The following is a 15,183-nucleotide window of genomic DNA, read 5'->3' as shown; positions in this document are numbered from 1 at the left end:
CGTGGCACGGCTATCATAACCAAGGATCTGTAAACTCTGCCTCAGCTTAGTGTTGGACTTCAGCCATTTTTTCTAAGTTGATTTCGACTGAGAAATGGAAAATGAGTGATGAACCTGCTGCAAAACGCTGTCTCTTAGAAAGGACTTCAGCGGGGTTGTGTAAGGTGCCTGATTTCCACAGGAGCAGAAGACGCTTTTGCAGTTATTTTTTTAAGCAGTGCTATTGCTTAGCTTCATCTGAAGGGTGTAGGTTGAAGTGCTCCTGTCTTTTCCTCTGTCTGTCTGAAACTCGTCTAGCCTGGAAGGATGTATTTAAGATTTACACTAGAGGGTGTAGTAGTTTAGCTAGCAACCAGGCAACCATCTTCTTGAAAGCAGGTTCTCGATCCGACTTAAGTTGCTCCCTGTCAGTGAAACTGCCTGTCTTGTTTTAAAGTAGCCTTACAACACTGCACTGGGGCGTATTTGACCTATTTAATCATGTCACTCGATAAGTAAGCTTTAAAAGCATAATTTTTTTTGCCGAAGCAGGTGGGTACCTACACCAAAGAGCTACAGTGCAGGCTGGTGTTTTCTGGGATGGTGCCTAGAAAAAAGGGTAACATCTAAAGAACCAGCCTGCTAAGCGTATTGATTTGAGGCTGATGTTGACTTTGATGTTTGAGGATCACCGTAGGACTGGCAGTAACCCCAAAACTCTTAGTAGATCTTTTGTAGCCTTGAAAGTAGCTTTTGAAAACTGAGGAGTGGAGCTGGTCTTGCCAGGCCGTGGGGGGAGGAGGCTACGGACACGTGCCAGATGGAGCAGAGAGGAGGTTAAATCACGACAAGGTGAAAAGAGGAATTAGTGGGATGCAGCACTGTTCCTCTTTTCTTTGCCCTCCTCCCTGTTCCAAACTTCCTGAGAAGCATAGTGTTCAGGTGTTCGCAAGAGATGATCCTTACTTTTTGTACGGTGCTCTTATGGTCCCAACCACTGGGAGACAGCGCTGGAGAGGCCTCTGTACTTGTTAGGAGATCAGCAGCAGCAGCAGGACTGAGTTTTCTCCCGTCTGCTGCTGTTTGCATGTGGCAGGCGTTCCCTTTTCTTCCCCTCTGAAAGGAGCTCACTAAATACAAACTTGTCGGGTGAGGAGGAAACCGGCGTGATGCGTCTGGTCCGTAGAACGTGTTTGATACTTCGCGTGGGAAATCTATTCCAGAGTCTTTACTGCAAGTATCTGCCTGTGTGGTAAAAGAGTGTGGCTACCTGGAGGCTTGTGGAGATTCAGGGCTGGCTGAAAGCTGAGGGAGGTGCTGGGGCGGTAGCATGCACCGATGTGGTATTTCCATGGCACTGTTGGTGGGCTGAGAAATGGGATGTGAGCCCGTGCAGGACTGGGAATCTGGAGATTGCAAATTCTAGTCCTGACTTGGCTGAAGTGCTTTTTCCATCTGCAAAATTACTAAAACCCACCTGCTTCAGAGCAGGATGAAAAGATTATTGAATGTGTGTGAAGTGCTTTGAAAGCGTGCTGTGTAAGTAGGAGGGAAGAACTGCCTTCAGTCCTAAAAGCATCTCCTCAAGAGCTGTAGACGAGAAAAATAGGTCTCTCTTTAAAGTCTAGGTCCTGAGTATGCTAAAAGACATAAAAGAAGCATAATACATCTCTTCATAAATATCTTAAGGAAACCAGCTCTTTGGTTTACTGGGTTTGATAGTAGCTGTCAGGAGATGCTCAAGAGGTGGATGTTTTTTGAACCCAGAGCAGAAAACTGCATCCAGGCCTGGAGGTCTGAGTTCCTCTTTGTCTGCTCTGGTCCTTGTGTTAGCGCAAGGCTTTCAGCACCCTGCCTTGAAGTACTTTCTTCTAGAGTGGTGCGTACTGACAGTTGCTCAGCAGTTTTCTGGTATGGTCCAAAGCTTGTGGAGCGGTTTTCTTGCTGTGTGGATTTTCTATTTGGCTGGGCAAGGCTTTGCAGATTAGATCTAGATTGCATCTTCGAAAGGTGACTGGATGGGTTTGTGTGGTACCGTCTAGCGACTGAGTTTTTCACCTCTGTGTGGTTTACACTACTCAGCCCACAGATAAGCCGCTGTAACGCTGTTTGGTTCTTGTTTGCCCAGGTCGGGTGCGGAGAAATCCTTGGGCTTATCTCCCCAGCTTTAACTCTGTTGATCCTGTCCCCGATGCAGGAAGGCACTTCACCTCTCCCTTCTTCAAAGTCTTCAGCCGAAAAGCTGGGATGGCTGTTACTTCTGTATAAAATGCTGTGCAAAATGATACTTGGTAAAACCTAAAGTGGCCTTTAAATGTTAAAACCCAACTTTAATCATCCTCAGCCCATGCGTCACCATCGGATCGAGGCCATCGTCGTCTTCACCTGTCAGCACGTTGCTGAGGGGCTGCGCGTTAAACTCGGCGGTGTTTGGTGGGAGCAGCCCCCATGTGCTGTCTGGGATTGCCTTTGCATTACTTATATTGCAGTGCAGGTTCACTCCGTGTGTAGAAAGGATGAAAAGAAGTCTTTAACAGATGTGTTCTCCTTCCTGTAGTTGATGACGTGCAAGATGAGGTTCTTGTAGGAAAGAGCGTTTATTATTGTATTTGCTACAGGGAACTTGAATGAGCAGAAATGGAAACTTATGAATTGCCGTCGGTATTTCTTCACCAAGAGAGGAAATCGGGTGGTTAGGTGCTGGGTGCTCTAGTCCATGAACTGTGGGGGGGGGGGGGCATTGCTAAGACTGCTTTTTTTTTTCCCCCCCTACATTTGTGTTTAGGACAGTAATTACCAAAATGTCGCTGGTGGATGTTTTTTTAACTGAGTTTTGAAATGAAGAATAGAAAACCCAATTGATGGTAAGGTCAGGACGTGTCTTTTCATGAAAACTAATGTCATGGCTTTCCAGCGGTTAGGGATTTCTTGTCATTTAACTAAATTGTCAGTTATGGCAGTTTTCCTGTGGGTGGGCAGGTGCGGCTGCCTTACGTGTCAGGATTTCAGCGTGGGCTGGCAGGGCACTTCCCGTTTTTGGTCTTTCTGCAAGCGTGTGGCTGTGGGGAGACTCGGCCCTGAGCTTGCATGCGGCTCTTCCTTGTTCCAGTTACAGATAGGTGAAAAGCAGGAGGTGGGAGCAAATCTCTGTCGAGCCGGAAGGATTTTGAAGGCTAAAGGTGCAGTGACCTGCTTTCGTGTCAGAGGCACTGGCGTTTGCGAGCTCCCCGGGCTCCCCTCTGCCCGCCACAGGAGCCCTTTGGCTGCTCTTGCAGGATTTCTCTCTCCAGCATGCAATCTCTTACCTGACATTTAAATACTTCCTCTGATTGTTTTCTTTTTTACCCCCTGTAGTCAAACACTGCGGTGCTGCGTTAGCACTGGAGAAGCGGAAGGCACAATTCACTAGTCCGGGGTTTCCCAAAGCAGTTTCCCTGGGCTGCCCTGCGCTGGGCGAGGTGGATCGGAGGCGCTGGGGCCGCGTGCCGGCTCCCGTAATGCCGGAGAGGCAGCAGCGCCGGGCCGCGGGCGGGCACGCACAGACAGGCAGGGCCCCGTCGTCTCCCTGCCCTGCCTGCAGCCTCCTTCCCCGCTGGGGCTGAGCGTGGGCCGTGGGGCTGGAGAATTGGGGTGGCATTGGGCTCCGGCTGGGGAGCGTGCTGCTGGGGGGGCCCGGCGGGACGGGGGCATCGCCGTTTGGGAAACGGCTGTGCTTGCCGACTTGCGTTGCTCAAATCAAGTAACAAGCAGCGTGTACAGTGGGGAAAGTACGATGTCAAAAAATTCCCCAAGATGACCGTAGCAGTGCTAGGAAAGACGACGACAGTCAGAAAGCCCCTGCAGACACTCGAGTCCAGACACCCAGTCCAACTTGGGAGTAAATGAGGGTGAAGGCGGGACTTTGGGTTGGTAAGTCCTGCCCTAATTATCTCTGCAGCCCAGAAAGTGCTGTGTCAGCACATGGTCAGCGGTATTGTGCCATGAGCCTTTTCCGGAGTGTCTTAGTACCAAAAGCCTCAAGTACAGCATGAACAAATATCTGCAGTATTTATTAACCGCGGGAAACTCAGGTAATTATTTGAAGTTTTTGACTTACTGTGGAGTGAACTTGTGTTTTTGTGTGGGTTGCAGTACGTGAAGAAGCAGCTGCGAGAAAAGTGCCTTCTCCGGAGAGGCTTTCACGTGTTAGCCATTCATTTAGCGTGAGACTTTGGTCCTCAGGGTTGCATCTATGTCTGAAATATATGGACTATGCAAAAAAACTCAGCTCTGCTTTGGAGGGTTTAGTTAAGATTTTAATTTCTATGTAGGATGTAGCCTTTTTATTAAAGAGAGGATCCGTGCTGAGAACTGTGAACTGTGTTGGGTTTGCTGGTTAAGAGTCCGCGGAGCTGCAGGTGTCCAAGTCGTAAAGGAGCTGCAAAGTATTAATTCTACTTTTTGAGTTCACTAAAGCCAGGCAAGTTTTAAAACCAGTTTAAGTTTTGGTTTTAGTCCTTCATAAGTCATAGCTGAAGTTTTTAGATGTAATGTAGCTTGAAAGGTGCTTTTCTTTAATTTTTAACTTTGTTTTTCAAAGTGTCCAGTTGTGACTAATGAAATACTGTCGGGTTTTCTTTTTCTTAAATGGGAATTCTTCACCTGAAATAGTTAAAGAAATAAGACAGGTGTTGAGAAGATAACTTCTCTTGAGCAAGCCAGAGAAAGGCTGGAAAATTAAGGGGCTGGTGGGTGAGGAGTAGTGTTACTGCTTTTAACCTTGCTGGTTAAAGTAAGTTTTCAAGGTGGAGTTGAATAGAGGGAAAAGAAGACACCAGAATACTTGAAGTATTTATTTTTTTTTTTCCCTTCTGCTTCTTTGAAAAGACGACTTGCTCTATTGATTAAGTTTTGGAGTAGATCCTTAGTTTTACCTAGCACTTGTGCAGGAGATGTGGAAATGTTTTCTGGTCTGTCTTTTTCTTGGAAACAGAAAAAATAAGTCTCCGTTAATTTTTTTTTTTTTTCCCCCCCAAACAGAATTTCAACTTTTCTTGTATATTGAGGAGTAACTTTAAAGCTAAAATGAGAGAGGGAATGGAAAGATCTCCAAAAAATCCTAACATTGAATATCCAGATTAACGTATCATCGATTTTAAAACGGTGAGATGCCTTCTAGCCTGCGTGATGACAGGCTGTGGGGTCGGGGTAGCAGCCTGGGGAGCAGTCGTGATATTCGGGGTGCCGACCTTGGCTTTCTGCCCCTCTCTTGGCAAATATACCAGTTATGTTTCTCCTAGGTTACGGGAGAAATGTACTGATGGTGTGATTTCCCCTTGGGAAAACATTACATTTATCACAGATCTTGACATGCCTCTGATGCTCTTTGCCTACTGCTGTTGTTTTAGCACCAGAGTGGATGAGACTGTAAATCACTGTGGCAGTAGAGGAATGTGAAGGATGGCTCTTGCATGGGCCAGACCGTCTTGTTCTGGCTTCTGCATCCTTGGATTTAACTAGTGTTGCTGTGTGAAGCAGTGGCGGTCCCAGCTGTCCTCCAGGGCTGTCTGTGAGGCTATCAAGAGGGTGAAGCTACCATATTTAGTAGGCTTCAGGACCTTTTAGATGCCTTTTCTGCTGCGCCAGAGGCAAAACTGCACAAAATTGCATTTTCTTGAATAAAATTAGGTGTGTGCTGTTTCCCTGCATGTTGCTGTCTGAGCTGCTTCGAGGGGTGTGCCCTAATGTCCTCCTGTCAAAGTGAGTTTCCTACCCAGGTGAGTCATTCCCAGCCGCCTGCTCGGGATTGACACGGCCCATGTTGGAGCTGCTCCCTTGCTGGATTGAATCCACTCGGGCAGGTCCGTGTCTCTCCGGCCGCAGCGCGTCAGTCGGTGGCTGAGGTTTATGGCTTGCACGAGGATGATTTCTGGCTGCTCTTGTCCCGTGGCGCGATCCGCCCCTCCTCGTGCTGGCTGTGACGCCCTCCGGTGAAGCCCCTGGTCAAGCAGGTCAGCCCACGGAGACGGTCCCTCGGTGGCACCGGGCACTTGCGTTGGCTGACAACATCTGGTGAAACCATGCCCCCAGCTTAAACAGGCTTTGTCACAGCAGGTTTAAAAATACCGCACTGTGATGGATGACTGTTCAAACTTTTTTTCAGCCTTGCTAATATGAGACTTTCTTTTCTCATATTTGCTTCCTTTTTTCCTCTAAAGAAATGACTGTGTTGGTTCATGATGTGCTTTGACAATGGTGTCAAATACCTCTCACGGAGTAACAAATGCAAGGAGCGGGGTGCGTAGAGAGACGCCGCTGTGGACTAGACTGGCTGTAATACCTCTCAGACCTTGCTTCCCTTACGTTCTTAGAGCAGCACAAGGTTATCTGTGCTTTCAATACTTGATTTTAGTATTTAAAAAGAGAAAGAAGGAGCAAAAAAGATCATTAGGACTAGGGTTATATTTAAAGTGGAAGAATCATTTCTCTTAGCTCCTCTTACCTGCCCTCCTAACCCATTTACTCTGGATAATTATTTGAAATGTGCTATTTTAAATCTCAGTGTTAATTATTTCCAAGTGGTTGGATATTACTGTTAAATTAATTGTTGGAAATTTGCTTTGGGTACTCGCAAATGAGTTCTGCGCCAAAAACTGCCATTTCTTTTGCGCTGTTTAATTCTGAAGAGTAGCAAAGCTCAGCCTGCTGGTAAAGCCTTTTTGAAACATTTTGTTCTTGAGAAACCACTGTCTCTTCTGTGAAGCATTAAATGAAAAGCTTAAAATAATTTTCCAGTGGTGATAATTTTTCGGTAATGGCAAAGGTTGTGCATTTGCCTAAGTACTAGCACTGTAAACACAGGCAAGCTGTTAAGCTGACAGACTTGTTCTGATGACGTTAAAATAAAAATGCCTTTTTTTTTTTTTTTTTTTCCTCCAAAGAGGTCTCCCAACAGCTTTCACCTTCCCCATCTCCCGATGAATGCACCTTTTGTTACCAGCTCCAGGTGACCCAGGAAAATGGGTGACTTCAGCAGCGGTGGGTCTTCAAAATGTTTGCTGTCTTTTGGCCTGTGCTGGTCGCCCTGCAGCTTGGCCAGCAAACCCTTCTGTTTTGAGATCCAAATTGCTGTAAATTTGAAAGTTTCTAATTTTTGTCTCCCTTTTGTTTAGCAGCAGCTGCTGCTGCTTAGCAACTCTGTGCTATATCTGGAAGGAAGGTAGTTGTCATCTGTGTCCCACGTGCGTGCAAGAGCTTGACTCCTCTTCCAAAACCTGCATGTTTACAATGACCAGTACCCGTCATACATTCGGGCTTTTCTGTATTTAAAACATCTGAAGTATGTGTTCTGGTAGGGTGCTTGGGAAAAAAAAAGACATCTTTTTCTTCAGAATGATTCACTGTAAAATAAGTTTTAACATCAAGCAGGTGACCTTGTACTCCCATTATTCATTTAATGTCAGCCTTTGTTTACTGCCTTTGCCTGTTGCAAAAACTAGAAGGACCAGTGTACAGCAAGGACTTGCTGGCTTATACAAGCTCTGTAATAAAACTGCTCCACCTCAGAACTGAGGCCTCATTTCCCAGAACCAATGTGACTGTAACCAGGAAAAAAGATCGACCTTGGGTTTTTTTTTTTTGAAGACTCTTGTTTTACGCTTCTGAATATTTGGTGCTGAAATGGCTGATTTAAGTGCAGTTCATTTTGGTATATTCTAAAGTAGTTCTAGGTTAAGTAAATTGTTCGCTGAGGTCCTATGTAAATTATTAATAACTTGTTTTGTATAGTGTTGATGTTAACGTCACCTTTTTGTGTCTCAGAAGGACTATTTCATATGTCTGAGGTGCAAACTATTTTAATAAATTAATGTATTTTAAAGAGTGTCCTGATAGTAGTTGAGTTCACAATTCCTATGAGGAGTTGTCATCTCAAGTCTCATTATCTCATGATTCTCAAAGGACAGTGTAGACCTTCAATTTTACATCCATCCAAAAAGTTACTTCACTACGTGGTGCCTCTCACTCATTTTGCTTCAGCAGAAATACTGCAGACACCTCGTATATCAGAATAGCAACAACAGTGTAGTTAACCTTGTAGTAATCTTTCTTTACACCACGGTATTCATATTAGTGTTTGAAATGGAGAGGAATAAATGCAAAAGCTGAATAAGACTCCCTTGAATGCTGTATCCAGGTGTAGGAAGGGGTGTGTGGGTGTAGCTGGGTGCCTGCCTGCGTGGGACTGGGCTCAGGTGCGCAGAGATCCTCTCCTAGGTTCCTAGGAGTATAACTGGGCATCTGAAACGCTGGCCTGATTTCAGACAGCGTTATTTAATTTCTCTGACTTTGAGGACTTGTGTGTATATGGCTCTCCGTGTGTGTGTGTATATATGTATAAAAATAAAACACCCTTCTGCTTGTGTTTCCACTACATTATCTGCAAACGCATCACGGCCAAAGGTGACGGTCCCGATTAGGATCGCGGAGCCCACTTACACAAGTGTCTTTCATGGAAAAGGTAGCCTTTGATCAGCGGCACTTGGGTAATCCATCAGGCCTCCTACACACCTACAAAAGAGCTCTTTCATGACGATATCTCAAAGCCTGCAGGCATTCTTGGAGATTGTAATGTATTTTTACATCTGGTCATTCCATTGAAAGAAAATGTGCAAATTAGTTTTATACTGTAGATGAACAGCAGAGAATCAGACACCGGGGCTGTGCTTAGGTCGTCTTCTACTTTCTCTGTATCCTGATATATTTAAAATAGTTTGCTTTTCTGCATGGACAAAATGTCTTTTGTGTAGTTTGGGGTTTGGGGTTTTTTTTGGTGTGGTAGTGGGGTTTTTTTGCAAGTCTTCAGATCCAGACTGTGTGTTCTTGCCTCTGTTTGTTCATAGCCCACCTAATACTTATCTCTGCGCAAATTACCGGGCTTTCAGCTGTTCCCTTAACAATGCTTGTGCTAAATTTTAGGTCTCTATCTTGAGTTAGAGGGTAATAGCTGACTCCTCCACGCTTCACTGCACAGGTCTTCTCTTCCACTATGGAACTGATGTTTCGCGAGGTGGTGAGAAAGGAGGTGGTGGGTATGGAGGGCGCTCTGTTCTTTATCAGCTGTGAGGCTAATATTTATACCTAATTATTTTGAAAATCCGTTTATATATACTAGCCTTGATGATGACACTTTGCATCTAGGTTTGCTCCTGGTTTTTTTCCTAGTTACCTGCGTTTCTTCATGGTTTCTTTTTCTGACGAGGCTGTGGATATCAGTCTGTCTGTCTGGTGTACACCATCCGCTGAGCTGCTCTGGTTTGCCATCTCCCTCCCGCTCCCCCCAGGGCCTGAGCTGTGCTGGGCATCGTAACGGGGAAGCGCAGACACTAGCTTTGGAAATGCTCTTTGTGTCTTGGTTGTAAAGCACTTTGCAATAGGTGGAGGGGCAGCTAGTTATAGAAATATATCACCTTGATCCTTTTTCCCCACATTTCTGGTCCTGAGCACAGCTCAGACTGTTCTTTGGAAGATGGTGACATCATGCTGCAATTGCCCAGAGTCCCCGCTCAATCAGGAGCTAATTGGTTTGGAAGAAAACTTTGCAAACCCAAGGGGGTAAAAAGTGTTTTAGGAAACCACTGCCTTTATTTTAATCCAGTCTCTATTATTCTGCTTGCTTGGAGGCTAGTTCTGCCAACAGCTAGACAGGTTCTCTTCTTATTACCAAAGGGAGCTGTGCATTCATGGATCCTCTGAAAAAAACCCCTCAGTCTTGTGAGAATGGTAGAAATGACTCCTGTAAACACTGTTTCTGGCTGTTACAAGAAATTCTGTCATCCCTGTTAGACCTGAGAGGTTGGTTTTTTTCCTGTCTTTTATCTCTCTGCTTATTGTTTTATCCTTCTACATATTCATGCTGGAAAGCCAGTATTACTACTATCCTTCTAGGAAATAACAGAAAGTTCCTCTGGAATAGCAGCATCCAGAGGCACTATGATAAAACAAGGACTGAAAACTGTTCAAAGTAAAAAAGCAGCCATTAACTTACCTGTAGCTTCTGTTAGCTTGCTAAATGCAGTCATCTTTATTGCTGGGTTCCTCCATTGCTAGTCTGATTTTTCAAGGTGAAGTTTTTCCTGCCTGTTCTTTGGCAAGCAGTGTGCCTGTCGCTCTGCACACGCACCTGAATGCTGTCCTTTTCCCTTCCTTTTCACCATGAGTTGGAAAGGTAGGTGGGAGAGCTTGGAACACCGTGGCAGAAAGTAGAGAGTGTTTATACTTGTGACAACTGCTCCCATGTCCTTTTCAACATGAACGTTACAAGAACCGGTTGTAAGTTCTCCCTTGAATGGGTTGCTTTAGCATTTCCATATTGTTCCGTATTGTGGACCATCGCTCACCAAAAGCTCTCCTGTAGAGCTGTGGTCGGAAGAGCCATGCAGCAAGGTCACGGCGTGTGCTCTGTTTGTAGTCCTAGAAATGCCTGTGTAAGAGAGGCCACCTAAGGGACTTGTCTGAAAGGACAAATGTCAGAAAAATGTTCTGGGTGTTTAATGTTCCTGTCTTGGTGGTGGTTCTGTGTGGTTGAGTTGTGTTGCCTTTGGATCTGTAGTTTTTTCGTATTAGCAGCACTCAGTTTGTCAGTCTAAATCAGACTGGTTTTCCTGCAGCTGCAGTGAGAAATACTGAGCTTTGAGGACTATTGGAGGCTTTCAGTGGGCTGTAGGCATTGGCATCGAGAAATGAGAAACTAATCCACACTTTTCCTACTAGAATCCTCTTTCCTTCCTTGGTTGTTTCATTGAGTTAAGCAGATAATTGTGCGCATACTCAGCTCCTCTTGGTCCTAATACAGTGATTATTCTTTGGTGCCCTGAAGATTATTTAATTTATAGAGGTTTTCCATGAGTAATAAAAGCACTTTGTTAATAGATCTTTAGTGCTTAAGGCCCAGGAATAGTTTGTAAAATCTAGTCTAGCCACACACCTGCTGCTGGCCAGAGAATGTCACGGGTGGCTTGGTATCAAACGTCTCTTCTGTGGTGACGAGAGCAAGGCTTTTCGTAGTGTCTTTCTGTATGGCTTTTGATGAGAGCAGACCTTAAAAAGACCTTTTTTACATTTTACTCCAAAGAAAATTTTACCTAAATTGCTCACAGTAAATTATTTTTTCCTTCTCTTTTACAGAACGAGGCTATGATCCCTACAACCCAGAGCTTCCGAGGCCCTCGCTGGAGGCAGAGGATGGCACGCTGGCTGACATTACAGATGTGACACCTGGTATTCTGGAGCTGGAGCTGGTCAACAAGGCCATCGAGGCAGTCAAAAACGAAGTTGAGAGAGAGCAGAAAAAGTATGAGGAGCTGCTAGAAACAACAAAGGAGTTCAGTGCTTCAGAGGCCTCCTCGCTCATTTCAGATACACCTGTGTCAGCTGCTGGGACACAAAATGATTCATTTACCTCCTTAGAATATAATCCAGGTAGCTACAACTTTAATAATAACTCGGACTACAACCCTACTCCTCTCGCAGCTGCTAGCCGGTCAAGTAAATACACTTTGGATACATCCCGATCTAAAGGTAGCTCACTGGAATATGTTCCCAAGGCTGTAGTACAGAATAAAAAATACAGTAGCACTGTCACTAACAATAAATATGTGATTGATGACTCTAAGCCTTCTACAGACTTGGAATATGACCCGCTTTCGAATTACTCAGCCAGGCTTTTGAGCAAAGCCACAACAAAGGAGCCAAAGGGGTCTAAAAGGGGTAGGGTGTCTAGTTATGAGGAATCTTATTCTCCATCGCGAAAGAAGGTCTGTGAACTACTCGATGACTATGAAGTGTGTGCCAGGTTCTCTTCCTCTGAAGATGAGGCTGATGTGGAATATAAGCCAACTTCTGTTAGTTCGCAGTCAAAGGCTGGTTCTGAAAGTGAATCAAATGACGGGTTATCCAGCAAAGAACAGAGCACCAAACTGGATGACTTTACTTCCCAGGATAGCAAAGAAGTGGCGGCACAATATGGTGTGGAAGACCTTCCAAGTTCACAGAAAAGTCTTGACAAAAACTTACCAGACAAGAATGCAAAAGCAGCAAAATTGTGTTCTGGTAAGAATGACCAGGAAATTGAAAATAAAAACAAAGACTCAAAAGACAAAACAAAAAGGAAGAAATCAGATGTTAGTAAAACACCTGGCCTCAGTGAGGTTGGTAAGAAGGAGAAAAGTAAAAATACAGAAAAAGACAAAGTGCTCAAGAAAGAAGAAAAATTAAAAACCAAAAACGAAGAGAAAAACTGCAAAGATAAAAGTATCAAAGTGAAAACCGATGGGAATTTAAAGAAACCTGAAAAACAAAAGTCAGAAAAAATGGACGGGCTTAAGAAAGAAAAATCCAAGTCCACTAGCAGTAGTTCAGGGAAAAGCAAGAGTGAGGGTGTCATCAAAGGCTCTAGTACGGAGAAGCTGGGGAGCAGCAAGAAAGACTCCAAGCTGAAAACAGCTGATGTGAAGAATGGTAAGGAAACCTGTGATCGTAAAAAGAAAGAGAAAGGGACCAAGACTCCAGCACAGGAGCGAAAGAAAGAAAAGGTCGGCTCTACAGAAAGAGGAGATCCAAAGAAGGGTCGGAAGCAGCAGAGTTTGAGTCATGTTGACCTGTTTGGTGATGAGAGTGGAGATGACGATGACAAAGGCCAGCCTTTGCCATCCACGTTACTTGACGTGAGCTCGGACTCGGATGGTGATGACTGTGGTTCAGACTCTGAGAGTGAAAACGAAGCGACAAAGAAAGTGAAGCGCTCTAAATTGTCAAAGTCATCGTCGTCTTCCTCAACATCCGATGACATTGATTATTCCATCCTTGAGAAAGACTTGGACTTCGAGTCAGATCCAATGGAAGAGTGTCTCAGGATTTTTAATGAATCTACAGATGTGAAAACTGAAGACAAGGGAAGGCTGGGGAAACAGGTAATGCTGGTTTGGGTTGGTTGGTTCTCTCACATCTAAATGTGAAAGGATTCTGGTTTAGTTTCGCAGTGTAGCTGAAGAGGGCTATGGAGGGAGACTCCATATGTTGGAAGAATCTCATCCTTGTAATGACTGAGTGCTTTGAAGAGTTTGCACCTGAATTTGCCTGCTGGATTGAAAGCTGCTGTGAAATGTAAGGCTTCAGTTACCTTTTCTGTGGAAGGCCTTTAGCTTTCAGGGTTATCGGGTACTTCTGTCTCCATCTGGCCGAAGAACCATGGTGGCCTGGATGGCTGGAGAGAAGGCTTCAGAGAGTTTGTTGTGGGTGTTTCAAAGCTAATCCAAGTTCACTAATCCGGGCAATGCCTTGTTGTTACAGCATGGTTTAAGGAATGTAGTGGCAGGTAGAACCAGGACAGTGTGCTGGTGCAAGTAAGTCAATGTAGTTCGCACTGGACACTTCAGAGACTCCCCAAATTACTGTTTCCTATTTTAAATGCATACTGCAGGTATTTTACGAGGATCTCTGGATACCTTGTAGGTGGCACAAATAAGAAATGGAGGGTAAAATTTCTTCAAAAGGTACAAGGAGTTTCAGAATAAGGGGGTAAAAAGACAGCATTTACATAAAAAGGCTTCTGCCAGTGACTTGAGGTGGTCCCCAGAGGATGCAAGACGCTTGTTTTCCAAGCTTACAACAGAACGGAGCAAGTGTAAAAGGCTAGAAAGCAGCTGCTGGCTGTGATCCTCTGACAGCCTCTGAGGCAGGGAAGTAGGAGCAGACAAAACTCATCCTTCATCTTCCGACATCCAAGTTCAACTGGGCAACAAGAGCAAACCCTTGATCCGGGAGCGGCTGCCTGTGCACGGGCAGGATTGTTTGACTTGCTGTCCAAGCCAGCACGCCCAGGTTTTCTGGTTGGGATGATTTTGCTTGCGTACAGAGCAGGTGTTCAGGGAATTGGATTGGAAAGAGCTTTAAAAAAAGAAAAAGGTGACACATTTGGCAACATTGAGAAAACACCCTAAAACCTGTCTCTGGCATTATCTGGCACATCTGGCTGCAGTGCGGAGGTATCGGGGTTGCTGAGTCAGCTGTATTACCTGGGAGGCTTAGTGGGGCAAGGTGACAAAATCAGGTGCCCTCTGGGGGCGGGGGGGGCAGGGGGTGTCCAAGGCTGTGTCCATCTATCCAAGGAATTACTGAGTGGCTTCAGCTGCAGAGCTAGCCTGTGTCTGAAAGGTAGTGGAGGTACTGGGACTTCATCAGGGCTTCCAGCGTGTCCCAGTTTAGACCCTTTCAAACACAGCAAAGCTCCCTTTGGAATTGCTGATCTGAAGGAGGGGCAGGGTGGGTGCAGCAGGAACCATGCGGCTGCATGGTAGAAAGCCAGTTTCTCCTGGTATGGTTGGTTGTTGACTTTTACTCTAAAAATGGCATCAGGAATTGGTGCTGGTTTTCAGGCTTTTGTTAGTTGGGTGGGTGAAGCGGCCGTGAATAAAATTCTTCTATTCATGACAATCTGTGTGTGGAGGACAAAGTGAGCCAGGATCTGCAGCACGGGGAGGAGAGCTCATCTTTTGAAAAGAATAGCTGGACTATTAAAGCTTTTTGCTGAATTCTCTGTTGCAATAACGTCCCTGATCTGTTCTGAGAGACGTCTGCGTTGCTGACAAGTAAAGACCTTTTCTACACTTGCACGAAATGCCTGGGTAGAAGAAACTATATAAAGCAGTTGTATGTAATGATTTTCTTCTGACCTATTAAGCATTACTTGATTTTGCTTGTTTAAAATTCAGCGTGCTTTCTTCAGTGTTTAGTGTAATTCCCGGCTAGGAATGAGCGCTTTATTTTTGGCTTTGTTTCTTCAAATTGCCTGGTTTAAGTGAAAATAGTATAAGGGCACGCAATCTATAGTGGGAAATACTAATCCGTTTAGAGCTTTCCAAATACGGGATGATTCAAAATGGACTGAATTCAGAAAATGCTGAACCAGGGGCTGCCACTCACTGCAAACAGTTAATTCTGGCATGGAGTGGCAATGTTCAGCTGTCAGCAGCCACGTGTGTTTCCTTTGTGTGTGCTTTACCTTACATCCCTGCACTAAAATTTTATTTTAATTTCCTCCTGTTTTGGAAAGGAAGGAACAAGCATTGCAGCAGAGGGGTCCTCCTTTGCGAGATGGGTGTTTGTAAGTAGGTACCTGCTTCCCACTGCATTTCTGGCAGGTGGGATTGGTCACGGGGAATTTGTTTA

General features: G+C 45.0%; 1 protein-coding gene and 1 long non-coding RNA gene across 4 annotated transcripts in view; both read left to right on the top strand.

Moving 5' to 3' along the window:
* The window catches only part of REXO1 (RNA exonuclease 1 homolog), a 41,774-nt gene that overhangs the window by 2,176 nt on the left and 24,415 nt on the right, over nucleotides 1–15,183 (top strand). For 2 of the 3 annotated variants that reach the window (XR_012831768.1, XM_075723515.1), the window contains exon 2: nucleotides 11,143–12,926. Coding sequence is in view for 2 of the 3 variants with exons in the window: in XM_075723515.1 (XP_075579630.1) it covers nucleotides 11,143–12,926 (1,784 nt within the window). In the remaining variant the exon portion in view is untranslated. Of the gene's footprint in view, nucleotides 1–6,054; nucleotides 6,256–6,899; nucleotides 6,997–11,142; nucleotides 12,927–15,183 lie in introns of those variants that run through there. The other variant, XM_075723516.1, reaches the window with a different exon arrangement.
* Nucleotides 4,012–5,849, top strand: LOC142595426 (uncharacterized). The gene is made up of 3 exons (XR_012831769.1): nucleotides 4,012–4,049; nucleotides 4,999–5,121; nucleotides 5,367–5,849. It is a non-coding gene; the product is annotated as an uncharacterized LOC142595426 (long non-coding RNA).

This window comes from Pelecanus crispus, chromosome 20 (genome assembly GCF_030463565.1).
Source record: "Pelecanus crispus isolate bPelCri1 chromosome 20, bPelCri1.pri, whole genome shotgun sequence".
NCBI lineage: Eukaryota > Metazoa > Chordata > Aves > Pelecaniformes > Pelecanidae > Pelecanus > Pelecanus crispus.
The sequence above is the reverse complement of the archived record's forward strand: the minus strand, read 5'-3'. Positions and strand labels throughout refer to the sequence as shown.